Source organism: Corvus brachyrhynchos, unplaced genomic scaffold (assembly GCF_000691975.1).
Source record: "Corvus brachyrhynchos isolate BGI_N302 unplaced genomic scaffold, ASM69197v1 scaffold466, whole genome shotgun sequence".
Classification (NCBI taxonomy): Eukaryota; Metazoa; Chordata; class Aves; order Passeriformes; family Corvidae; genus Corvus; species Corvus brachyrhynchos.
Genome location: NW_008238635.1, coordinates 1,807,576 through 1,834,227, shown reverse-complemented (window position 1 = coordinate 1,834,227; position 26,652 = coordinate 1,807,576). Strand labels below are relative to the sequence as shown.

Here is a 26,652-nt window from a genome sequence, read left to right as displayed (position 1 = left end):
GTGTCGGGGAGCCGGGGGAGCTGGAGAGATGCCAGGGAGCGCCGTGTTCCCACAGAGCTGCAGCACCAGCGACGAGTGCCCGGGGAAGGCAAATAATCTGTTTTTAAGTAGCCCAGCGGCTCGGCTGAGGGTTTGCAGCCACAAACGCAAGAGGAACTAGCAGCTGTTCCTCAGGGCCCGTTCCAAGGGAGCGGTGCGGGGGTCAGCCCGGGGAGCAGCGCGGCTGTCCCGGCTGTGCGCGGCTCCCAGCTCAGCTGTGCCCTCAGAGCTCCGGCACGCACGGCTGCGCTGCTGGCAGCGGGACAGGCGTGCTGCGCTGGGTGACGCTGCCTGTGCCGTTCCTCAGCGACCCGAGACGGGCATCTCCGCACGCCAGGACACCCAAACACGGGGACACGCAGGGTGGGCTCTGCTCAAGCAGCCTGCAACAGAAATACCCGGATTGGCACAGAACCACCCCAAAATCGCCCATGAGAACTGAGGGACAGCTCACTGCCATCACTTAAGGTCATCACCGACATCCACTTTCTCCAACCAGTTGTAAACCTTGTAAACCCCTGCCAGGACAGGGAAGCAGCAACTGCAGCCCTTAGGGCTGGTTCAGGATCCGAGAATCCCACGCAATCCCTGGCTTTCATGTTGGAAAGGGGTACACACACGCTCGGCTGTACGGGGGGAAATTTAAAGAGTGGGTAATTCCCATATAACTTGCATTTTACCTTAAGCTGTGCCCACTGGTGGCTTACTGTAAGAGTGTGACACCTCTACAATTACTGAGCAGCAGGACAAGTCCACCCACGGCATATCCTAACTGAGACCAACGCCAAAACGCTTTGGAAATTGAAAGGATTTCAAGGTTTTTCCACATGCTCAGAAAACAAGAAGGATCATAAATGCAATTAATCCAGCCTGGCAATTCCCTGGTCCAGGTGGATGGGGGGGAATGCAAGCCCAGGCACGGAGCAGAGTGCATCACCATCTACAGGTGCCTGCAAATATTACACGGCAGCATTACAAGTACTGGGACTAACAAAACGGCCCCTTCCAGCTACAAAAACAGTGAGGCTGAAACCTGAACACCAGCTGCAACAACTTAAACAGAACTAAAAACAGTGCATCAAAGAAATAAATTAAACATCAAACTTTCTGTAGCCATAGCAAATTAAACTGCTGTCAGCCTTTCTGAAAACTAGTTGAGGCACCTGAAGCATTTATACAGATTTATAAAAACATTAATAGCTGTAACATTCGAACTTCACCCACCTGGGATAACTGCTCTAGCTGAAAACGGCTTATTAAAAGGGACAGGTGCCATAAAAAATAGATGCTTGTGTGTTCCAAAGGAAGAAAATTCTGAAGGATAAACTTCAGAATGGTCCAACACTGCACCAGCTCATGGCATAGTTCCTGGGATGCCAGCCCTGCCCAAGTGCAGCCCATGGTAAGAGCCAGAAGGAAAAACAGAACGAGTTCTTTAGGAGGCCCTGGCACAGGGTGCCCAGAGAAGCTGTGGCTGCCCCTGGATCCCTGGAAGTGTCCAAGGCCAGGTTGGATGGGGCTTGGAGCAACCTGGTCTGGTGGAAGGTGTCCCTGAACATGGCAGGGGTTGAAAGAAGATGATTGTTAAGGTCCCTTCCAACCCAAATAATTCTGGGATTCGGTGATGCTAACCCTGTCTGACCTGGCCCTGCAGGTACCAAGGCATTGGAGTGCTGCGAGTGCAGGAATTACCTTCCTTGAGTAATTCAATTCCCTGTGTGGGCCCTCAGGGAGGAAATTACCCTCATGATTAGAAGGGAACCTGCAGGGGACTGGAAGAGATCCCAGTGCGTTGTGCTGAGTAGACCTCGCTCATACCTGCCGTGGGTTAGGAAGCACATGGCTACAGTTTGCTAATCTTGAGGTGAGTCTGGCAGCAGAGGCAGCTGCAGGGACCTGCACAGCCCCCGAGATGATGGGAGGATGCTCAGCTTGCCACTCATGGCTGCTTACTCCAAACAGTCAGTCCTGGTGTGCAGCAACCACCTGGTTAAAAGTCCACCACCTCAGCTCAGCTGCTGTCTGAAGAAAAAACAGCACCACAAGAAACGGTTATGCCTGGCTTATTCCACACCCCCAATGCAGCTCGGGACAAGCAAACACTCAGAGGGAACCTCACAACCCAGAATTTCATTTACAGGCTGTCCAGGGAAATGCCACGCACCCATCTTTTCGTTTTTATCCCCATTTCCATACAGCAATTCCTTCTGCACATCCATCCCTGCACTCTGACAGAAGGCAGGGGGAGAACAGCCTCTCTCCAGAGCTCAGTATAATACAGCTATGGATTAGATCACCAAATAAAAGAAAGATCTAGAATAAAGGGTAAGAGAGGAGTCCTGTCCCCTCCTTCCTTCATTTTTTTCCCCGCAAAGTCCTATCTATCCCCAGTCTCTTGAAAATATTGAGATTGTACAAAGAACAAATCACCAGTCCCACACTTGGGATATATGAACTAAGGACTTATTTTCATCTCTCAGTTTTAGATTCAGTAAAAAAATTGTAGGGAACGGATTGGAGGAATTTTGGGGAAGTGCTTATTTCCCACCCCTTTTGGTTCTCCATTGGCTCAAAGTTGTGTTCATTCTCTTGTAAAAGTACATTCATTACATAATCAGAAACACTAAAATCTCCCAGTTATACGAATTCTCACTGTTACTATGGCCAACCACTCCAAAAATACACAGCAGCAGCACAACAAAGTGCTTGGAACAGCTCTCCAAACTGCCACCTTCTGCCTGTCAGAATCTGTAGCTCTTGAACTGCTCATACACAAGCAGGAATCCTGTCCCACTACCTGAGCAAACTGGCACCTCAAAAATAGAGATGGAGGAAAGAAAAAGTTACTGTCACTACACAGTGCTAGGAAACAAAAAAAACCCCAGAACGTCCTCCCCCACAAACCCCTCAAAATAACCCCCAGAAAGCAGTTCTTACAGAATTGAACAACGCTGAAACCCAAAGTTTCAAGTGAGAAACTCTAGCTTGAAGAAAAGCAGATTTCACAGCACCAGCTGATGCTACAGAGCAGGTCAAAGATCCCTGAATTCAGAACTGCTTCACCTCCTGCCTCTGAAACACTCACTGCTGGGGCATCAAGAAAAACACTGCTACAGCCTGAGTAAAGCTCTGCTCTCAGGGGGAGCAGAGTGACCTGTCCCATCTCAGTAAAAGCTTAGCAAAGGCAGCCACAAACACCTGGCAGCTCTACAGACACCTCCTGCAACCCGGTATCCATCCCTCGCTCCTGGGAACCGGCTCCGGGGACACTGCCAAGGGCTCAGCCCATGCAGGGCTGTGGGGTGCACAGGCAGGAGCCCACTTCAGTCTGGGTGTGTTTTATTTCTGTATCCCTTTGGGACACTCTCCTTTCCTTACCGACAAGGCTCTTGCAAACCAGCTGCACGTTTGACCCCGTTTTTGGATATACACGAGTGGAGTAAATGCCACTGACAACCCTTAGCAGAGGAGTGACTGGGAGACAGCAGCAGCAGAAAAACACTTCACACGTTCAGCCCACCACATGTTGGAACTCGAGAGAGACAGACAAGGGAGGGAGAGAGAGACTAAAGCAATCCATCAATGCTGCTTTATTAAAATCTTTATTCACACAATGTTGCTTTATGTGGGATCTGACCCCGGGGGATAGGAGTAGAAAGTCATGATTGCATTGTTTGCTTATTAGCAACTCCATTTGTGCAGCAGCTCCCAGGGGCCTCCTCTGGCAGATCCGACAGGGGGGGTGTCTGTTCCCAGCATCTTGCTCCAGCTGCTGCTGTAAATAAATTACCTTCTTAATAAATTAGTACTTCTGAGTTGAAGTTTGTTTGGCAAGACACACTCCAGTTCGTCAGCTGCTGGAAGGGGAGCTGATTCGAGTGTCTCCTCCCCCCGATGGCTGACTCAGGCAGGAGGAGGTAAATAGCAGATGGCTGATGAGGCTCTCTTTAACTAGTTCTTGACTTCTGTGCTTCCAGCGCTCTGATCTCACTGATGACCTCGACACCACCAGTGTGTAACATCTGGGGCCAGCGGGTGACACATGCACAGTGAACAAGGATCAGAAGGTGTCACAAAAGCCTCCTCGACAGAGCACCTGCCTTGCAAACAGTGTTATTTTTCAGAGGTTCAAGCAGACCCTGTTGGCACGTGGATGCTGCTCCTCATTTCCTTTGCAATGGTTACAATTTAAAATCTCTCGCGGTTCTGTATTCAAGTAAAACAACCATCACTGCCAAAAGGGCAGAAATTGTCACAAGGCCAAAACCAGATCTCTCGCGGTTCTGTATTCAAGCAAAACAACCATCACTGCCAAAAGGGCAGAAATTGTCACAAGGCCAAAACCAGATCTTCCTGATTTTGGTTTAAGAGAGGAATTTATTTTGCTTTCCTGCTGCAGAACACCAACCTCCAGTAATGTTTACAGCAACCAGAAGCATCAGTATCACAAATAAAAAACCAACTCCAAAAAATGACCATTTCTTGCTTCCTTGAACTGATAATGCTGGACTTCATGCCCTTTGTCCACAAGTAAACCAAAATAAACCAATACCCTGCTTTATATCTTTGACCTTTATACTGGGGAAAAACTTATCCCCAGGTCCCATCTGACAGCAAAAGCTTTAACTTAGAGCAACATGTAAATCCTCAACACTAATTTAATTTCAAAGACTGAAAGACCTTTTTTTGAACTCATTATTAAATCAACTGTAAATATCAAGAGCAATCATACAGAAATCAAAAATTAAATTTTGGTAGATCCCTCCCAAAATATTGAGAGCTCATGATTAAGCTCAGAGAAGAATATGCTTTTAGAAATGCTACAAGCCACCACCATGTGCTTCACCATCTCCCCTTTGGGTAAATCATCTGAAATTTCCTGGGAAACAGTTTAAACCAGCACTTGCTCCTGCCCCACAGGCACCACCCACAGCTTCTAAAGCATATTCTGTTATCAGGTGATAGAGGCACGAGCTCCACAGTGTCCTCAAAGCTGCCTGTGTGTCACCATCCTGACTAGGAACTCCAGCAAATAACTCCAGATCCCATCACCTCATTGCTCTGGGGCGCATCTGTGACGTGGCCAAGTCCAGAAGAGAGCAAGAGTAACATAAAATTCAGTCTCAGGTAAACAGCCACATTCTACTTTCAAGATACTCTGCTCATGCAATGAGAAAAAGACTTCACCAAAATAAACCAATACCTGCATTTTTCAGATAAACTCTCTCCCTGACACCTCCTGGATCAGGTGTGGCCAAGGTGCAAAAACAGCTTTACCTGCCTGCCACACTGCAGTTAGAGAAATCCTGACAGGAAAACCAAGGCAAAAGGCTCAAACTGACATTTTGGTGCTCTTGCTCTGAAGTCCAGTAACCTGTAATCACTTTGGGAAGGGAGCTCTTTCCTTACATTAGGGACCATGCTGGCTGAATGCTGATGCAAAGCTGTTCAATTTGGAAATAGTCATGAAGCTGCTTCTCTTCTGGAGACACAAACTGAGACCTGCCCCAAGGTGATCAGTTTTATGACACAAGCTCATTGGCAGCACAGGCTGCAGTGCTGAAGGACAACAGGACTAGCACAAGATGAGCGCTGCAAGCCTGCCCTGAAAAGCCAACTCTTCTCTATCCATGGCAAAAGCATTAGTGAGGAGCCCAGGATGACCATCCCAGGCAGAACACCGCTGTGGTGGTTGCAGGAAGCAGCTGGGGAAGGCAGAAAACCTCCTGGAAGTGGGCACAACTTCTGAGCTCAGCCACAGCCAGACCAGGTGAACGTGGGACCCAAACACCGCTGTTCCAAGAGCAGCAGTGCTGACCTGTGGGCACGGGGAGCAGCAGGAAGCTCAGGTGAGATGAAGAAGACAGACCACAGCTCAGGGTTGTCTGCACACGTCAGGTTACTGCTGGAAACTGGGGAAGTCCAGCAAACACCTCTTCCCCCAGTCCCACGTGCCCAGAGGCTCCACAGCACTTAGGGCTCACAGTAAGGCAGCCTGACCTCGCTACACAGAACTGCTTCCAAGGACACAGCCTGTCCTCCTCAGCTACAAGACAATGAAAATTTGGTTATAATGGACACAGGACTGCAAGGGTATTTTCTCTACTCAGACCTTGCCAGATTCCTTAAGAAACAAGTGACAAGACACATGGAAACTTACTATAACCCCTTAATTATCAAGTGCTGTATAACCACCCTGTCCTCTCCTAAATCTCCAACCCTGTGGATAAATCTTTGATAGGACTTCAGCAAAAACACTGAAGCATTATCACACACGAGGCAACCCCCTTTCCTGGCCTTTTATCAAGGAAAAGCCAAGTGAGCAGCAGAGGTCCCCTCTCCCACCCCTCAGACAACCAGAAGAACATCCCAGCCCGGGGGGTGGTGGCACAACTCTTCAGTCTAATGGTTATTTTATTCGCCCCTTGCTCGTTCTCTAGAGAAGCAATAAAATGCCCAACCAGCTCAGAGCTGATTGTGTACAACCCTGAATCAGACAAACTCGCCAGAGTGCAGGGGGAAGAGAAGGGGAGAGGACTGTCCTGCTCATCTGTGTGTCCCCTCCGGATTCAGTCCCCAGAGGAGCGTGTGTGCCGCACACGGCCGCACCAGCACCAGCAGCCGTTTGTATCCAGCGCCATGCCCACTGCCGGCAATGGACACGCCACAGCGGCCACCATCCACTGCGGGCTCAGCCATCCGAGGCCCTTCCCACCTCTCACTGTGCCAGCCCGAGGAAAAAGCCAGTGTCACCTCCCTTCCTCTGGCTCGGGAGCTTTCCTGTTCATGTCAGTCCATCTTGGCCACAGCCCTTCTGAACTGATTGTGCTGTTTTTCTATCGCTTTTTTGTTTGTTTGTTTTTAAAAAAAGGAGTTTCATCTCATGTTCCGCTACAATTACAAGTGAGACAGAGTCATCCTGTCTTCCACCAGCACAGCATCTGGCCCAAACTGGTCTGTGCACTGCTTCACTGTAGCCAGGATGCTGAGGAGCCGCTGGTCCAGGGCGTCCAGGTGAGGGTCGGAGAGCACGGGTGAGATGGGGTCATGCGACATGGCAGTTTTTAAGGCAGACTTCAGGACTCCGTTCTTCAGGTAATTCAGCCTGTTCCAGGTAGAAACCCGGATGCTGCAAAAGAAACAAACACACGTCACCATCCCACGGTCCTGCTGCATCCCACTGGGAATACCAGAGCCAGCCTCCTGAGGGAGCCTGGCACATCAAGAATGGAGACTCATTGCAGAGTTTGGGATGGCAGGGTCCAGGTGAAACTGCATCACAGACAGGATCTAATGAAACTTGAAAACCAAAGGTGATGAAGAATCAATCTGGTGTGACGTAACTCCTGTTACACAGGAACACTTCCAGCTGCAAGCACAGAAGGTCTTCAGTCCTGAGGCCTCCCAGACACAGTTTGGAAAGGAAAGAAAAGGAAGGAAAATCAACAAATTCAAAGAAAACTCAGGTCACCTCAGGAAGAGCATCACTGACCAATAATGAATCACAGAGGACAAAAGGCTGACCAAACTTCCATGAAAGAGAACGCAGCAGTGACCTTTCCTCTTCACTGGCCACTGAACTTATTTGTGTCAGCCCATCTCAACTCTCATGTTCTGTGAAGTCTCTTGGGATTCTCCCCCAAATCTTTCAGGGCCAAATCTTTAGCACCCCTGGTCTAAACTCTTGGGTTTGATGGCCTCTAATAAAACCAGCAAAATAAGCAAGTGTTGTAACAAACTTACAGTTAAAACAATTATGCATATGAATTCGTATGTGGCATTTGATCGGTGCCAGAAAGAAGGGATATCTGAAAAGCACGAAGTTGGAAAGTCTCTTACAGAGAGAAACTTCTCCTCTGGTTGCATTTGGGAGAATCTAGATGACAAAGACTCCCAAAAAATCCCAGTAAAGCAGAAAACTAAATATATATTTTAAATTAATGTAGGAAAACTAAAGAATTTGAACATTCTTTAACTCTTCTCCATATGACTTTTAAAAGGATCTTGCAGAACATGGGCCAGGTGTACTGCAGCATGCAGGGAGCTGTGCTTAGTGCAAGCAGGATGAGAGCTTAGGCTTTCTGCAAAGTTCCCAGTTTTCAAAGGTCCCACGGATTTTGGAAGATAGAACCTTTCAAGGACAAGCTCCATTTGGAAGGCTTCAAGGAGTTAATGTTGAAATGGATGCATCAGTATTTTTCTTTCTGGAAATTTTCATAGAATCCCAGAATGGCTTGGACTGGAAGGGACCTTAAAGAACATCTCATTCCACCCCCCTGCCATGGGCAGGGACACCTTCCACTATCCCAGGTTGTTCCAAGCCCCGTCCAACCTGGCCTTGGACACTTCCAGGGATCCAGGGGCAGCCACAGCTTCTCTGGGCACCCTGTGCCAGGGCCTGCCCACCCTCACAGGGAACAATTCCTTCCCAATACCCCATCTAACCCTGTCCACTATCCGTGGGAAGCCATTCCCCCTGTATTGTCACTGCAGGCCCTTGTCCCAAGTCCCTCTCCAGCTCTCTTTGAGCCCCTTCAGGCACTGGAAGGGGCTCTGAGGTCTCCCCAGGGCCTTCTTTTCTCCAGGTTGAACACCTCCAGCTCTCTCAGGCTGTTCCCAGAGGAGGGGTGCTCCAGCCCTTGGAGCACCTATTTCCTAATGAGAAGTAGCAATGGCCTGGTAAGAGAGTGGACACAGAACAGAAATCAAAAAGTCACAGCCTCTGAAAATAAAACCACAGCTTACAGGCCAAAGCAGAAGTGAGCAGCAGTGGTCCCCTCTCCCACCCCTCAGACAGCCAGAAGAACATCCCAGCCCGGGGGGGGTGGCACAACTCTTCAGTCTAATTGTTATTTTATTCGCCCCTGCAATCGTTATTTTCTTCTCCTCTGCAAAGAAACTACAAACTTCACTTGAGAGAAGCCCCCTGAGCAGGGCTGCAGTTTTCTTCAGAAACCATCTCTGAAACTATTAAATGCCAGACACATTGGATCCTTCACTTCTGTCAGGGAGAACTCAAGCTGGGATGTGGACTTTGATTTGTCAGGAGCTGGATGGGGACAGCTGCAGATGCAAAGTGCCTGTCACTGACTATGGACAGATCTGAACCAGTGACCCGGAGGCGAGCCCACTTTCTGCAGCTAAGCCTCATGTACTGCCTTCATGAAAATGGATTCCTCAGCTTCTTGGGCACTGACAATCCATCAAGCAGACAATATCTCAAAAAAGTACAGCACTGTGGACCCCAGCAAACATTTTCAGGTTGCCAGAAGGCTCCCAAGTTAATGATATTGCGAACCAAAGGACAGCAGTTACAGAGGCAAAGTGAACAGCACCCCTGTGTTTCACTTACATGCAGCACTGATAGAGAGGAGCCAAGATGCTTCTTTCATCCAGGGCAGGGTTTCCAAAGCTGAAAAGCAAAATTAAAACCAAGTGAACCAGCTGAACTCCTATGGTTGTTCTCGACATAAAGAGCTTCGCAAAGAATTCAAAGAAATCAATACTAGGCAATTTCATGCTCCAAGAGATCAAATCATTTAAATTAAAATATAAACAGGCCATGACCAATCACAGATATAACTCTCCACAGCATCAGCTAAGCAGGTAGACAGAAGCAGGACCAGCATACCCAGTTCTTTATCAGACCAAGGCACCTTAGAAAGGCATTTCAGAGGAGTTTAGGACTGATGCAGGGGTAAGGAATAACTGGTATTCTGGGCATGGAGGATGGGAGCTTTTTCTGACACAGCTGAGCAGGGAAGGAACCAAACAGCACCAACCATTAGAGCAACAGTTCACTAACAAGGTGATCAACTTAAACATTTAATGCCTACACTTCCTGAGGAAGCCAGAAGGTTTCCACAGTATTTCAAGCTTTATCTAAACACATGCTGGATTTATTTTTCATAGTTTCACCTTCCTCATAATACAGTTTTCAACAAAGAACTTTCCCCCCAACAAAGATAAGTTGCTGTAGGGGCCTGGCATTATGCTGCCCAAATAATTCTGTTATTAGTAGCTTTAAAACTGGAATAAGCTCCCAGGGAAGTGGTCATGGCACCAAGGAGCACCTGCTCTTATGTATATGGTTTAGTTTTAGGTAGTCCTGTAAGAAACAAGGAGTTGGGGTTGATGATCCTTATGGGTCCCTTCCAAATCGCGATCTACCATGGTTCTATGAAAAACTGTCCCTTACCCATTATTTCAAAGGAGCTGAAAGAAATTTTAAATTTTATTAAGTGATTAAATAAATCACATTTTCAAGAAAACAATTTACTGTGAGCCCGCAAAGCCTCACCAAAAATATTTTCATAATGTTATAGGAGCATATCATAACAAAGGGACTTGACCTTCAAACACTGTATTCACTTTCAGTGACTGATCCATTACCTTCCTTCCTCCTAGCACACTGCCAGTGAGGAACAGAATGAGCATTTTTGCCAAATTCACCTAAAGCAGCAGTAATGAAGCAGTCCCGAGGTGGAATGCATCCTGCTGTCATACTGGAGTATTACTGAACAGGCTGATGAGAGCAAGGAAGGACAGATGGAATCCACTACACGACAGATAAATGGGAAAAGGAAGGTAACCCCAAGCCTTCCAAGGATCTCCAAGGTCTCAAGTGCTGGGTACACTTGGTACAAGTGGTGTGCAAAGGCAGAGCACAGCTGCCACAGGAACTGCTGGTCCTTCACAGAAGGGGAAAATCACTGCCACTGTACATGGGAGTGCTCACCAGATAAAGAAATAATCCTGAATTGCTGGACTAAATAATGAGAAAGACAAGTAGATGATCTTTATGTTTTTAAGAAAAATTAATCAAATTCTTATGATTTAAACAAGGCTGTGTCTTCAATACAATTTTTAACCTAAACTATAGCGCACAACATACAAAGAAACTATAGCAAAGACAGAAGAACTCACATTCTAAACACATTTTGGAAACATTTTTTCCAGGTAAGAGTTAATGTCCACATTTAGAACATCACCATATTTCGCTTTTGGTACCACTTCTACCTCCATTTTATACTTTTAACCTTTCAAAGCCAGAGTAGGCATATTCAGAAGGCAGGGAATGCCAAATTATTCAGAAACACATTTTGAAAAGATCTGCTTTTATTACAGCACTCACTAATACTGACTGGTGATTAATAAAAAAAGCACAAATTTTCAATCTTCCGCTAATTAAAAGCCTAAAAGGAAAAGGCTTTCCAGGGGATAGGAGGAGAGACTTGAGCAAACCTTTGGAAGCTGCTTTGGGAAATACTGTGTTAATTGGGGAGTTTCTGTAGATTGAGTAAGACTTTGCCAAGACAGAAGAGTATCTAGAGCACAGAGTGGAATCATGGAGTCCTAGAGTGGTTTGGTTTGGAGGAGTTGGGTTTAAGCTCATCTTGTTCCACTGCCCTGCCATGGGCAGGGACACCTTCCACTAGACCAGGGTGCTCCAAGCCCCATCCAACCTGGCAGCCTTGGACACTTCCAGGGATCCAGGGGCAGCCACAGCTTCTCTGGGCACCCTGTGCCAGGGTCTCAGCACCCACACATGGAAGAAATGCTTCCTAATACCTGATCTAAACCCACTTTCTTTCACCTTGAATCCATTCCCCCTTGTCCTGTCACCACCACAGCTTTTGAAGGACCCTAAGATTCGGTGAGCAATGTCTGCTAAAAAGGAAAAGACATTACAAAAGACGTTAAAGAATACATTCGTGAGAGAGAGAAAAGAGAGCGAGACAGAGCAGGTAAGTGTGTGCCCTTGTGCTTGCCACTGCCAGGCCAAAAGGGCCCTCCCCAGGCTCACCTTTTGGCATTGTCCAGCAGGATGAGCATACTGGCTCCCTCATCGTCCTGGAAGCTCTCGTAGTGGTGCCGGTCGGCGTTGCCGATCAAGTAGTCGAAGATGGCCGTGTCGATGATGTCGAGCAGGCGCGGGCCCGAGTCGTACGGGGACGTTTTCTTCACGGCGTCGCAGTAGCTCTCGTCATACTCCCACCTGCAGCCACAGAGGAACAGCAGCCCTTCAGGGAACCACCACTGCACAGCAACAGCAGTGACAGCTGCCCTTCAGTCACCTTCGAGTGCGCCGAGGAAAGGGGAGCAGCCCAGGCTAGGTAAAGAAGGAAGGGCTTGCCAACAGTGTTTCATGGAAAGAGGAACCACGAACATCCTGCATTAACATCCCAGCGTATGGAGCAACCTGTAGCTTCAGTTCAAAGACACACAAAGATCATCCTCCTATGGAAAACAAAGTCAGAGTTTGCTTCCTCACAACTCCACAATGGCCGGGCTGCCTTATGGGAAGACTACTGCCATGCCTTGCCTCCCTCAGCTTCCCAAGGAACAACTTCACTACTGTGTCTGTTTCCATCTGGCTTTCCAGCCATCCTCTTTTTCCTTTCCAGGGCAAATATCCTCATTGTGGTTACTAGTGAGCCCCTCTGCCCTCAGGAGAAGGGCTTCTCTGTGTTCATTCTCCTTTACTCCCAGCTGTCTCTTTCCTCCCCACTTCCTCTGCAGAGTATCTCACCACCTTCTCCACTGACAAGATTTCAAGCTTCCCTCTTACCTCCTTCTACTTCTACACGTAACCTTGTAACACGGATGTCATGTCTCAATTCTCCAAAGCTAGGATTTTAAACTTTCCCATTTTCTTCTTTACAGCTTTCAAAGCTATTCAACACCACGACCAAAACAGCCAAATCTCTGGTGTATATCCTTTCCATCTGTCAACCTAAATAACAAGGACATCTTCCACGTAAGGACTAAATTCTTCACAAAACAGCAATTAAATTGGAAATGCCCTAAACCATCTGTGATTTGGAAACAGAGATGGAGGAAACGCATGCTGGAGAGACTTGCTGACATGCTCAAAACTGCAGATAATCATGGAAGTACGAAGGTCAGAATTTAATTACTGTAACTGCCACATATCCCACTTCATCTTCTAGTGGTCTGGAGCCAGAGGTCCCAATATCCCATCTTTTCTCCAGGTATCCAAATCAAAGAGGTTAAAAATTTATCTTCTCAATGTTTTTGATAACAGCTCACACACGTTCCTCAAACGCTGTGCCTAAATCCCCCTAGGAAGAGGGATCTTTGCACCAAGGCCCAGCTCACACTCAGCTTGTAGCACAAATCCACACAGCAACAGTCTCAGAACCTCTTCTCCTTGTGCTGGATAAATTTCTTATGCTGCATCCCACTCTCCCCCTCAAGTGTTTCTTTTCCTCTCACTTTCCTTCAGAGTGGTACTCAATCTCCTTGCCCCAATTTTTCAGATATACTATGCTCTCTCTCCTCATTTTCCATGCAGTCTTTCAAGAGAAGCTTTTATCCAACACTCATTTCTGATCATTTATATTGTATTAGCACAGGCCTTGGAAGGTCAGGGATTTTATCTATTACACCTCCATTAAAAATTATGTACACTAATGTGCCTGTGTGAATTATGTTCCAAAGGTCAACTCAGAACAGCAGCTAGAGCAGGAAAAAATTCTTACAGTTATTTTTCCACAATTACCAGGCACAGAAAAAGGAGGGCATGACACCAAGAATGTTTAATTCTGATCTCTCAAAGTGAAATGTGCAGCATGACAAGGTGAAAACCACCAGAACCTTGTAACCTCATCTAAAGGAGGCAAGCATGAGTTTAAATACACCAAATATCAAATCAGCACAGGAATCAAGGTAAACCCCTGTGTAAGTAGGCAGGGTATGATGAAAAGCAGCCTCTCAATAGGAGGAACACCTCCATGAAATTCATCCCGTTCATTACTGCAATGTACCATGTACTGAACACAGCTGATTTTGACCTGCTGGGAAAGAGAAAACATCTGCTGCTCAAAATTCAATCTGTGCATTTTATACTCAAACAATTCAAGAGCGCCTTTGGATGAGATTCTTTCTGAGAACAATCACGTCACTGGAAATCAATGGATACTTTAGATCAAGGACTAAAAGACTCTTCTAATCACTTTCAAGTTCAAGACAGATTTGGAAAAATTTACTAAGCTCAAACCCATTTGTTCTGGTCATGGCAAAAACATCCCCAACTCAGGAACTCAGATGTGTTCCATCTATTGTAGAATGCTGCTTAAAGAAGGACAAATGTGGGATTTAGCATTCTTTACACCCTGAGCATGGTCACCAACTATTGATGGCATTCAAAGTAAAGGACTTCCCAGGACTAGCTTAAGTTAAACCAGTTCCACAACTCTGGAAACAAACCACAAGGACCATGAAATTAGGTCTGGCACAGTGGTACCACATTTCAGGGGCCACAGAGGGGCACAGCATCGACAGGAGGTCCAGTGGCACAAGAAAAGAGTCTTCGTTTGCCCACAGACAAGATTTTCAGAGCTTGGAGTGACTGCAATGTGGAGTTCTGTTCCAGCCAAGAGGCAGGAAAAGGACGGTGCTTAATATTGAGGAAAACAACAAAGATTTTTTTTCTTCCTCATTTAAATTTAAATTTTATTCTGGACTTCTTGGCTTCTACTGTTGCACTAAGAAAGCTGTCGGCACAACTGTAGGTTATGAAAGCCCTTAGTGCTCTTTAACTAACCACTGTATTTGCAAGAGTCAGTGCAAATGATCATCTCTGAAGAACAGCCCTGCCCTGCTCTCGTACCTGGCGAGTTTGCCCTCCCGGTACGTCCTGCCCCAGGGGTGCCGGTGCTTCTGCAGGGGCCAAACGTCCGGCAGCCACAGGGTCACTGAGCCCTCCATGATGTCCCCATCTGCACAGGCTGGCTCTGTTTCCCGACAATAGTAGCACTTCCCATAGAAGCAAGTGTTATTGCCTTAAAAAGAAAAAACAAAGAGGTATCAAAACAGCAGAACTTAATCCAAGGAATCCAACTGAAATTCAGGAGCGTGTTGTTGCAGCAGTCTTCCCCACAACGGGATTTCACTGCACTTGTCTTCATGCTTCCCGTCTCTGAGAGGGAGAGGCTCAAAGGAGATTACACAGACATCCATTCATTCAGAGCAATTAACAACTAATACAAAAAGGAGAGAGCAATTATATTTTCTAATGACTTTATCACTCTGAGAATTAATACAACACTGCACAACCAACAAGTTTTGTGATCCTTTCTTAGTCCCTAGGACCTTGACTTTGCAATGCTAACACTGCTTGTTTTTCACATTTCATACTTCATGTGTCAGATCTCCCACTTATTTGAAAAAGTGTCCAAGAAGAGGTAAGTGAAAAGAGACACAGCAGAACCCAAAGGGATTTGGTGCCCTGGGACCTGGCACACATCTCAGCTACTCGAGCTGACTTAGCAGAGGAGACAGAAACAAGTATCATTCTCACATGATCTAGGAATGCAGATCTGTCAAAGCTTCATCAGTGCCTTCTGACAGGAGAGGAGCAACAAAACCCTGCAGCCTTCAGTCCACTAACGCCGATGCATGCTGTAGCATCGAGTAATCTGGAGCAGCCCGCAGTAATACTGTTCGTTTACCCTTTTCTATTTTCCCCTTCTTAACCCGCCTTCGCTTGATCCTCGCCAAGCTAAATCCAGTTCTGTGCTCACAGATGTTCTTCCAAAATACTCAACTATGTCTCACTTGGTTGTGATTACTCTCTGTCCTGCCTCCCTTTGGTTCTACATCCAATATCCTCCCCAGACCAGGCCCAGCTCTCCGAAAGCCGTGTTTTTCCCTCTCCATCCTTACACATCCCCGCCTCTCAGCCAGCACTCCTTTGGAGCCCTCCATGAAGCTCCTGTGCTCCCAGTATCCCATGAGACAAACTGAGGATGTCAGAGATCATTACCAACACAGAGCTTGCAGACCAGATCTCTTATTTGGAACGCCTGCAAGATCTCTCTTCCCATCCAGGGCCTGCAGCAGGTCTAGCAAGAGACAATTCTTTGAGATTCTAGCTGCAACTCCAGCAAACCTGCACTGAATACGCACAAATTCTCTCTTCTTCAAAGCTTTATGAACTTGGTCAAGTTTGGCCTGACAAAAGACCCTAACCTCCTCCACAGATCCACCCATTTCTTTAGTTCCTGCTTTGCAGAACAGCAGTTCCAAGGAATCTAAGGAGGAGCAATGAAAATTTCTGGAGCTGTACTTCTCAAGTCAGCACTGGAGCTAGAAAACAGCTTAGTTATCTTGGCTGAAATTGGAAAATGTAAAGCCTGCCTGAGGCAAGCACCCCCTGTGAATGCCAGGGGAGCCTGGTGAGGCTGAGCTGAAACTTTCATCTGAAAGTTCCACCTTGTAAGTGGCAGTGTCGGGCAGCAGGGGAGACTGCCAGCAGTGCTGCTAACAGGAACGGTACCAGCTGTAAGGAACAATCATCTCTGGAGCCTTCTGATTAGAAAATGAAACAAACAAAAGAGTAGTAATTGGATGGTTTATGAAAGCCTGAAGGAGTTAAGTCTACAGCATAAGTAATTTCTTGGTGCTTAATGACCAGCTGGTAGGAGTTCACATTAATAGCTTCTATTATGTGCCCTTCACAGCATTATTACTGTAAACAACACAGGGAAGTTCTGCTGTGTTTGGTTGTAAATGCTCTGCAGGCTCTGATGCAGCACAGACAACATCTAATACCAAACAGTGTGTCAGCTCTATAAATTATCCCAAATCACCACTCTCTTCATATTAAATACAATTTTAATTTTTTTCTTTTCAGGTCTAATCACAGACTTTTCTAACCATCCCTGACAGCAAAGAGAAAATTCTTAACTCAAAAAATAAAAATCCCATCTGAAACAGCAGCATGAGGGAACACAGAGCATGCTGAACACAGAGGGAAAACTACTTGAAGAAAACCAAGTCCTCCTGCCCTGCCAAACGGGGTTATCCAAGATCTGTCCTGGCACAGAGCGAGCTTCCTGCATCATGGTTAACTGTTCTGTAACTGTGTTAGGTTCCCACGGCTCTTTTTTCCCACTAAGCATTTTTCCTTTCCTGGGCAGCACAGTCCACAGAATCCACTTACCCACAGTCATGAAGGTGCCCAGGAGCTGCTCCGTGGCCACTGGTTTGATCTCTGTGCGCAGATTCACAAACCTGCCAACCACCAGCGGGGCTCGGCGGAAACCCAGGATTCTGATGGGGGGTGAAAAAAGACGACCTGAGAATTTGCAACATAGGCAGCAGTTCAAAATGAAAAGAAAAAAAAACCCCCAATCTCTGTCAGAGATGACAGAGACCAAAGAGTAAAGCTGAAGCCCTGCAGAAACCTCCTTTCTTCTCCAAGGCAAAGTAAGGAAACTCATTTTTCGTATGTGCCTGGATGTTAAACTTGCTTTATGGGCCATCAGTGACACTCCTTTATTAAAGCATTTGCAGCAGAGCAACAGAGGATGCACCATGCTCCAACTCTCAGAACTCAGACCTCACACCAGAAATATCCATCATGTGTCTGAAGCAGGCTGAAGCAGTAAAACCAGATGGCCCGTGGGCTGGTCACCTGGAAAGATCATTTATGATTTGTGGGAACCACTATCTATTAAAATGTTATGCTTAAGCCCAGTTCAATTACACTTGAAAGCAACCAATCCAAGACTTGTTTTGTTTGGCATGAGGAAGGAAAAGGGAATAGAAAAGGTAGAACAAAAGTGAATGCCTGAGAAGTGCCTGGAAAAAACAGAGGTGGGAAGAACAACCATAAAACTTGCAGTTAGAAGATCCAGGTTCCACTCCCATGCCTGCCACAGCCTTTGCTCTTTGACCACAAATGACTCGGGTATTTGTAGTGGAATTTTAGAAGTGCTTAAAGAAGTACAAAGATCAAAAGAGTGTCAGCCCCAACTCTCCTAATGCACTTTTGACACCCTTTTGATAGGCTTTGCACGTCAGAAAAAAAGCCTGAAAAGGCTCTTCTGGAAAAGGGACAACTGACATTCTGCAGAGGTATTGGGAGAGTCACTCCGATAACTGAAAAGGGTTTGTTTTAGATATTCAATGAGTAAATCCCCGTTGCAAGTACAAAATAACTCTAAGAAAGGGCAGCACAAGACGTCTGTCTGAACAAGTCATGTCCATAAGGATGAAATTCACAGCCAATCCTGAGCTACGCACAGCCTGAGCAAAAGCAGGTGTTCCAAGAAAAGAAGCACAGAGCTTAGATGTGGAAAACCTGCCCCTGTATTTTCAGAGCCACAGCTGAGAGGCCATGATCCTGGAAGGCACAGCCTCGCCATCAGTGGTAAACACACCAAATGATCCAGGATCCTTCTTGAAACAATGACATCCTAGGACAAAATACGGAACTGTCACCATTCAACACAAAGGTACAGATCAAAGTTCTGTGCCAGGCAGGTTCTGCAAGGTAGTCCTGAAGAATAAAGACGTGCAGAGCCCCAGAGAAAGGCCAGAGAAAAAAGCACAAAATCATGACCAAAAGGACAACAAAGAAGAGTTAAGTGGGATTTGGACACTGGAAAGAGGCTTTGATTGAATGTTCAATGACTGCTTTTACAGGGAAACTGAAGCCTGTATGCTTCCTGAAAGCACAAATGGACTGACATCTGGCTACATTATCTTTTTTTGGTCTCAATATGCCCTGATTTTGGCCCACCAGCACAAGCTGGCTGTAGCAGCAATGGGTGTTACTCAGCTAGTTATCATCAGCCCTTCCTAGAACTACTGATTTCCACTGCCTATGCAATGAGTTCCACAGGCGAATCAGGACTAACAGACATCTCTGTCACCACCTATGAGTTTAGTCACAGTGATAAGGCTCTTATTTACGTACTGAGAAACCTCAGTTTAAATTCAACCATTCTGTCCTTTGTTTTATTTGTCCCTCCTTATTCCTTTTCCCAAGATTTTCTCTTCACCTCCAGATCTTCCTATAATGAGGCAACAGAAACTGTGCTCATTTACTCTGTGTGAAATTGCAGCCCTAGCAGCATTTCATAACTATTGACATTCAGTGTCTGGTGTTTTCTGTCCCATTCTTTGTACATCCTGTAACTTTTGGTTTTTCCTGTAATTGCACCTCCAGCACAGGTCCACAAAACCACCTGGGTACCCCAAGCACAATTAGTATATGAATAGCTGGTTTTCCTCTAGGATGCACTGATTCATATTTAATTTAGACTAAACTGTTAGTCTAGACATTAGTCTTGACTTTTTAGTGAACTGGACATGAACTTAGCACATGAATTTAATGTTTCAGACTCTTCCATGGCATCTGGCTAAGCTCTTTCTCCCCTATAATATTAACTAGAGTGGTTTTAGGGCTCATTCTCCTTTTGAAACTTTTCACAAATATCTAAAATGTTACACTCTTGAACAGATCTTAGAAATGAAGTTTCACAGAATAAGCTAATTCTTATTTTGGCTTCAATGTGGTATATTGGCAGGCTAGAGGTAGCTCACATCTGAGGTGTATTCTTCAAAGAACTCCATTTTTTTTTCTGGTATTTTCCAAAGACAGTAAAACCAACTAAAGCAATAATTCCATACCTATCCAAGTGAAAGGCTGCCACCTCTGCGTTGTGTCTGTCGTAGCCAGCGTAGGGTTCTCCTTCCACTATATAATCCCTGGCATATCTGTAATTGAAATAAGTCAAATGAAGTGAGTCTGTGCAGGATTCCCGTCAATTCTGCTGTTCAGAGTAACAATTTAATAACAGTGCTACGTTAAAAAGTCTCTGGGTCACTTTCCAAGTGATTGCCTGTGGGACAGGGGAAAAACATCAATGAGATTAAAGTGTCCAGACTGTTGAAGTGGTAAATAAGGAGGAAAGGTCAGTGATGTACAGTGCTCTCCAGAGCTTGGGAAACAGTTCACATTCCAACTAATAAATTTTAATCCTACCATATGCCGAGTCACATCTTAGAACAAAGAGCACAGACCCTGCTATGGAACAGGGGTCTATTTATACTGGGAAGCAGCAATCCCACAGATGATTTTGGGGTTAGAAAGGATTGTACATTAACATGAAAACACAATCTTATGTTGTGGAAGAGATGGCAAATGCAATCTTTAGTAGATAGAAAATCAGCAAGCGTGAACCTGAGGACAATACTGGGTATAAACAGAGCCTTTATTCTGGCAGAGAAAAGACATAATGAACAGCAAAAAATAGAAATTAGGCACTCATTGCAACAACAGTGGTGTATTTTGGTGAAGTGGAAGGCTTTTTGCTCCCTTTTTTATCTTTTAATAGATGTTACTTAGTCAAGGCAAACACTGATTTCTCCATTTCCCGACATTCGGATCAGTGTAGCTACTGCTTTAGCACCATGCTGCAGCTGAGTGTGAAATACCACAATCAACACCGAGCAAATGGGTGAAATGCAACACGTTTTCAAATCAAATAAGGCCAAATTAGGTTACCTATTTTCTCATTTCCATCGATGTATCAAATTGTGTAGACTGGATTATTTCAGCAGAATTTGAGTTCAAGCAGTAGCAACAGTGTAAGAAAAGGCACAGAGCTCTACTTTGATGTTTTAGCCTTACTCAGGGAGGATGTGGGGCGAGATGACAGTCCACTTCCCCAGCCTGAGCACATGCTTCAGCTTCTCTGCAAGGCAGCTCAAAAGAGAATTCACTAGTGCAGGATTCCTGCCAAATGGGAGCTTTCACCAAACCACCATCTTATATCACATATACCATCAGATGTGATGATAGCAACTACTATTTGTTAGTAAATTAGGCTGAATTTCAAGTAATTTTGCAGTGAGACAGCTAATCCTCAGAACATGTCCTTGAAGGCAGGTCTTTGGTATGTACTTAGAGCAGGCTTCTGGAAGCATGGTCACATCTTGAAAGCCGCAGAGCTAAAATTTATTAGTAAATCCCAACCAAACTCTTTGTTTCCATGCACAGTAGGCATCTAGTCCTTTCTGGAGCAAAAGTAATGAGGGAATTCCTTCTTCCCCAGCCGGCCAGTTTGCTCAGAGCTGTTTTTAGCAGTAACTTTGACAGAGCATTCAGGTCCAAAGCTGGTTAAACAGACTCTCTTGCAGTGCCAGAACAGGACTCTGCCCACAAGCCTGGCTATTCAGCAGTCACGACCAGAACCAGGATGGCCAAGGCCATCCTCTCTAGTGCTCCTACAAGCATTCCCAGCTGCACGTGTCCTTGCTGGAGCACAGTGCCTGTGTCTGCCTGCACAGACAGGGCTTTACAGGCTGCAATTTAACGCTTGGTGGAATGCCCTGACCGCACTCACTGACACAGAAGGCACTGTGGGAATGCTGCGCCTCCTCGGTGCCTTCATCGCAGGAGATGCCTGCCGTACCACCAGGAGTTCCATGTGCAAGGCCCACACTGCCTGGGCCCACAGGGCAGGAATTGGCTGGACTGTGAGCTCAAGTGCAGGGCAGACTTTTTCTCACTCTCTAATCACAGAATCACAGACTCGTTTGGGTTGGAAGAACATTTCATTCCAATTCTGCTGCCATGGGCAGGGACACCTTCCACCAGACCAGGCTGTTCCAAGCCCCGCTGGCCCAGAACACGTCCGGGGATCCGGGGCCAGCCACAGCTTCTCTGGACAACCTGTGCCAGGGCCTGCCCACCCTCATAGGGAAGAATTCCTTCCCAATATCCCATCTGTCCCCACCCTCTGTAAGTGCGAAGCCACTCCCCTTGGTCCTGTCACTGCAGGCCCTTGTCCCAGGTCCCTCTCCATCTCTCTTGAGTCCCTTTGGGCACAGGAAGGGGCTCTAAAGTCTCTCTGGAGCCTTCTCTTTTCCAGGTGAACACCCCCAGCTCTCTCAGCCTGTTTCCAAGCAGAGGTGCTCCAGCCCTCAGAGCATCTTTGTGGTCTCTGTGCTCACTCATGGACAGGACAGGAAACCTTAATGCCTGCTTAAGCCAAAATGTTTTTCTGGGATGACACCTCTCATTTGCAGTGAAATCTCCTGCCTTACTTTTTAACCTCCTCCTTCTCCTTTTCCCCAAAGACAAACAGTTCAAAAAGCTTTACAGCCAAGACTCTTCAGAAACCTTTGATCATGTTAAATTTTTCTGAGGATCACTGTAAAGCAAGGCCATACCAAGGAAGCATCACTACCCTCCCATTCTCACATTGCTCCTCCAGTACTCACCGTTGGCAGACAGAAGGCCCAGGGGCTCTCACTCTGACCTACCCAAACCATTTTTACAGCCTACATTCAACTACACCAGACACACAGATTTACTTTCAAGACCACTGCCAACTTTCCTGCCTTCCCTGTTCTTGAACTGCACCCTCTCCTGGCAGTCTGACATGACAAGGAAGCAAAGCTTGTCTCCAAACTGCCAGAAGCTGCACTTCCACAGTCAGGAAGGCACGGCTCAGAAACATGAGGTGTAACCAGCACTCCCTGAGGACTGAACACAGTGATTACTCTTTTAATCTAAAGACCGGCTGTACTGAGCATCAAGGCTGCACAACCTGAGACAGCTGGCACAGCAACCTAACGTTACTAGAGCACCAGCAAGCCTCTATCCTGTCTGTCTCAAAAATAACAAGATGGCCTTTCCATCCACAGAAAAATTCGTAACTTAAACATTCATGTGGACAACATGGAGAAAAAAGTTTATATAAATAAAGCGGTTATTAATGCAGTCATTGAAAGCAGTATTTACCTCTTGGGTTTGAAGACAACCTTCTGTCCTCCTTCAAGTATCAGCAAAGCTTTCAGCTGTGTCCCTTTGTACCCCACGTCAGCTTTGATGATCTTCTTGGTAGTCATGGCGTGCATGACAGCCCCCAGCTCGGGGGTGTCCTCGGGGTACACCTCGCGGGGCACCACCCACTGCGCCGCGATCTCCCAGGGCGACTGCAGCGTGTGCTCCAGGCGCGGGTCCAGCGCCACGCGCAGCCCCGCCAGCATCCGCTGGAAGGCGCGCTGGTCCTCCCGGTTGGCAGCCGAGGTGTCCAGGTTGTCGATGAGGAAAACCTTGGTGAAAATGAAGATGACGAGGAGGATGGCCAACAGCACAACTCGCTGCTTCAGCTTCATGGTGCCCTTCAGCCCTTCTCCCCTGACCCTTTCTTCCAAGCGTTACAGGAAGTCTGTTGGAGATCAGGGTGAGGAAGGGGAAGTTAGTTGATGAATTTCATGCCTAACTTGCATTGTAAAAGATGTCTCACCACTGAAGCATCTCCTGGTACCCCTAAAAATAAACAAAACACAAACTTACAATCCTGCGGATCCCACCAAACTCAAAATCAAGTTTATGCTTGGAACACAAGCCTGCATTCCTGGAAGCTTGATTCCTTAAAGCCTGAACGCTTCTGTTAAAACACACTGGGTTTGCTGCCTTCCTGCAGCCTTTCTGTGATCTGCACGGAAGGGGAAATTGCAAGATAGCATCTCTGCACAGCTGAAATCATAGCAGCTGCAACCACCACGGGCAAGGCTTTTGCAGAGAACTGTAGTTTAATGTGATTGCTCCAATTTCACACACACTTTTCCACTAGTACGAGATCCCATGATTGCTGGTGTCCTAAAGACCTGTCCCTCCAGAGAAGCCCCCAGGTAGATTTTAAGACAGCTCACAACAGTGAGGACAGCTGCACAGCCTCCTTTCCTGAAGGTACAAGACATAAGGACAGAATAGACTTAATTGTTTATTGCCTTTCATTTGCCGCCACTATAATTTACTCAGCTTTTTTTCCATTCTTAAAAACAAATGAGCTGGGGTGGGGGATGACATCTTTACTTCCCTGCGGTTAACTAAGTACCTTCCGCACTCAACTGTAAAACCCATAACCACAGAAAATATACAAAGTGACTGCAATCTCAACCAAATTAACTAGAAAAAACATCCCAGACCACTAACCCTTGCCTGTTCTCCGTAGCCTCACCTACAAGAGGTAAAGCCACATCCGTTTCTATATTTATAGTGGGCTGCAAGACATATCTGGCCCCTCAATAAGCCTTGGCCAAGGCACTGTTCGCACGTAAGGACCAGCACCATCAACTGTATTCAGTTATGAGGACAGAAATCACCTTCCTAGTATTAGCTGAATGTAGTCAAAAGCCAAATGGAAAGGGGACATGACGCACACCTCTGAGGAGAGCTGGGAGCCCGCAGGAATTTCTCTCTGCACCAGCTACGCTGATCAGGCAAACCCTGAACAGCACCCTGAGCTGGGGGAGGACTGACACAGAAAAGCCTTCTCATGCGATTTAACAATAAGTGTATAAACCAGCCATTATTAATCATGTCACTGGAAAAAACAAGCTGCACAGGCTCATTTACCAGCAGCAAGCCATCAGCCAGGCCATGCCTGGCGAGGCACACACAGGTCACAGCCATCTTCAGAGCAAGCCATCAGTGCAGAATCAGGCTGGCACAGCGTTAAGAGCATTACTATAAAAGGACATGCAAACCCACAGAGGACTCCACAGCACCTTCAACAAATTTACATGAGGTCCTGAGCAGACACATCCAGCTACATGGCTCTCCCATGTCCCTGCTAGCACTCACAGCAGGACAGAGGCCCCAGGAAGCGCAGAGCATCCTCAGGGATGCTTCAAACTAGAACTGTGGTCCCCTGTTAACTGTGTAATACTGATTTTAATCTATTGGAAAATAGGCACTTGTGCTCATACTGAAAGAGAACAAATCAGATGTTTATATGGAAATTAGAATGTATTATTACTCTTCATCTAGTTCTGTTTTGGCAGCCTGTTCTTCTCCAGACAGCACTGCCACCTGCACATTACCCACTGCAAGCATGAGAATGAGAAGCACAGACAAGGAAGATGCACCTGACCCAAAAGCTCTCTTTCCTGCAGATACAGACTCACCCAGGAAGAGACCCTTAAATAATAATCATATTATTCTTAAACTTAAGCAGATAAGCAAAGCAGATCGGCTGCACCTGTACCCTCTCATTGTAACTGCATAATTCACCTCTTTAAAACTAACAATTCTGAATCATTTTGAGCACTGCTGTTATCAAAATGTGCTTCCATTCATTTTTAAAATCTGTTAGCATTTGGAAGGAGTTAGGCAGAAGAACACAGGTAACTTCAGAGCAGTTACTCCTCGCTATGAGATACGTGTATGTGTACACATACATTTAAAGAAAGCCTTGCAGCCCAGCCATGGCTGACTAAAGCACAGGGCAGGATGTTCCACACGTCTGGAGCTCAACATGAGCACTCACTTTTCTAGACTGATTTCCAGGAATGCTGAGTTTCTCTAGGGATATTCTTCTTGGGAATGGAGAGGAGAATACAACTATAGTCACTTAAATTAAAGGTCATTTACTTAGTTTATCTTTTGTGACGGCTTTGAAACTAATTTTGGCTGTAACCCTCCAATGAGGCAAACAGAATTTACAAAAATAAATAAAATTAAATATTTAACTATTTGCTGGCTCTCACTTCTTAGTGACATCTGAGGACATGAGTCATCGGCTGCTTTCCTCCAACAAACGCCAAAGCACCCCAAGGTTGCCATGCCATCAATTTCCCAGTGCTCCATGCACAGCCTGCACTTTGCTCCTTGGTGCCAACATTACAGTCTCTGCTCTACAAGCCAAGGGAATTGAATCCTTTTATGAACAAGTTTACTATGGACAGCCAGAACTTGAGTTTACTGTTTTAAATTGAAGATGGCAAGGGTGACAGCATTGAGGCGATGTAAGAAAACATTTATGCAGTTTTGGAAGAAAGTAATTTGAAAAAAGCCAAGTCTTTGGCAAAGTCCTGGATTGGAAAGGAAGATTATGAGAACTCCAGAAGTGTCAAGCTGGTCCTGGAATGAGGTCAGAGATGAGAAAAGTGAAATAATAATACACCACCAAAATTTTAAAAAGGAAAAAATAAGGTGAGCTGTGAGCAGAACTCAGTGGAACAAAGGGCAAAAGGGTCTTGGACAATAACAAAAGTAAACGCAGCTAAAAAGAGAAAACAGCCAGAAATAAACAGCCCTACCAGCTTTTCAATGCTGTAGTCAACTGCAAGGTTTGCATAAGAAATGCTTCTTGTTTTTCACTGCCTCTTTGGGGTACTTCCCAATCAATTCTTTCTCTTATTACCACCAGGTCTGTATTCTCAGCAAGTGTGAGTCTTCCAACTCAATATACAAACAATAGCATCTCCTCAGTATTGTGGTGGGGTCACTGTGCACCCAAACACATGAACTAAAGCACGTCTTCTGGCATTAAATACCAACATTAGACCACTCCCAGTTCAAAAATCAGCATGTAATTTGCCTGTTACAAAAATCACAGCTACTATAAGCAGCCTACAAACTTAGCAGAAAAATCCCATAAGACATTTTTTACTGGCATCACAAAATCAATGACGTGCCTCGTATCACAATCTTATTTTTATATCATAAAGCCTTTTAGATGCTATCTCAAAAATACTTGTGTGTACAATTTGCCAGGATTTCATTATGCTCCAAGTCACAAATCAGGTCCGGGGGCAGGCAAAGGTTTAGTTTGGCAGCACAAGTACACAAAAATCATAGCTCAAACAGACACTGATCTGAAATGGATATGGTGGAAGCAGACACTAATTCCTGTTTAATGCATGGGGCTTTTCTTATATACACTATACCTTTTGGGATCACCTATCAAAAGGCCTTTAGAAGTCCTCCAGTAAATCCTGGAAAACGCCTTGAAGAAACATCGTACACAGTCGGGACATTTTCCTCTTCCCAAAACG

The 26,652-nt window shown here is 46.0% G+C and overlaps 1 protein-coding gene across 1 annotated transcript; it reads right to left on the bottom strand.

Annotated features, from left to right (window-relative positions):
* Positions 1 to 4,679: 4,679 nt before the first annotated feature.
* On the bottom strand, positions 4,680 to 23,137 carry FAM20B (family with sequence similarity 20 member B). The gene is made up of 7 exons (XM_008636107.2): positions 22,607 to 23,137; positions 19,486 to 19,572; positions 17,009 to 17,118; positions 14,675 to 14,846; positions 11,846 to 12,037; positions 9,392 to 9,451; positions 4,680 to 7,168 (listed from the first exon to the last, which is right to left on the bottom strand). Exons 1-7 carry the CDS (start codon positions 22,981 to 22,983, stop codon positions 6,937 to 6,939), a joined length of 1,230 nt encoding a protein of 409 aa, XP_008634329.1. The 5' UTR covers positions 22,984 to 23,137; the 3' UTR covers positions 4,680 to 6,936.
* Between the last annotated feature and the right edge of the window lie 3,515 nt (positions 23,138 to 26,652).

What these genes read in the sequence shown, in the direction of transcription:
- FAM20B (XM_008636107.2), bottom strand. Translation starts at nt 22,983, where the DNA reads ATGAAGCTGAAGCAGCGAGTTGTGCTGTTGGCCATCCTCCTCGTCATC. An exon ending in GTTGTCTTCAAACCCAAGAG is followed by an intron (nt 19,573 to 22,606) that starts GTAAATACTGCT and finishes TTTCAATTACAG; the next exon opens with ATATGCCAGGGATTATATAG. An exon ending in GCAGCCTTTCACTTGGATAG is followed by an intron (nt 17,119 to 19,485) that starts GTATGGAATTAT and finishes ACCCCCCATCAG; the next exon opens with AATCCTGGGTTTCCGCCGAG.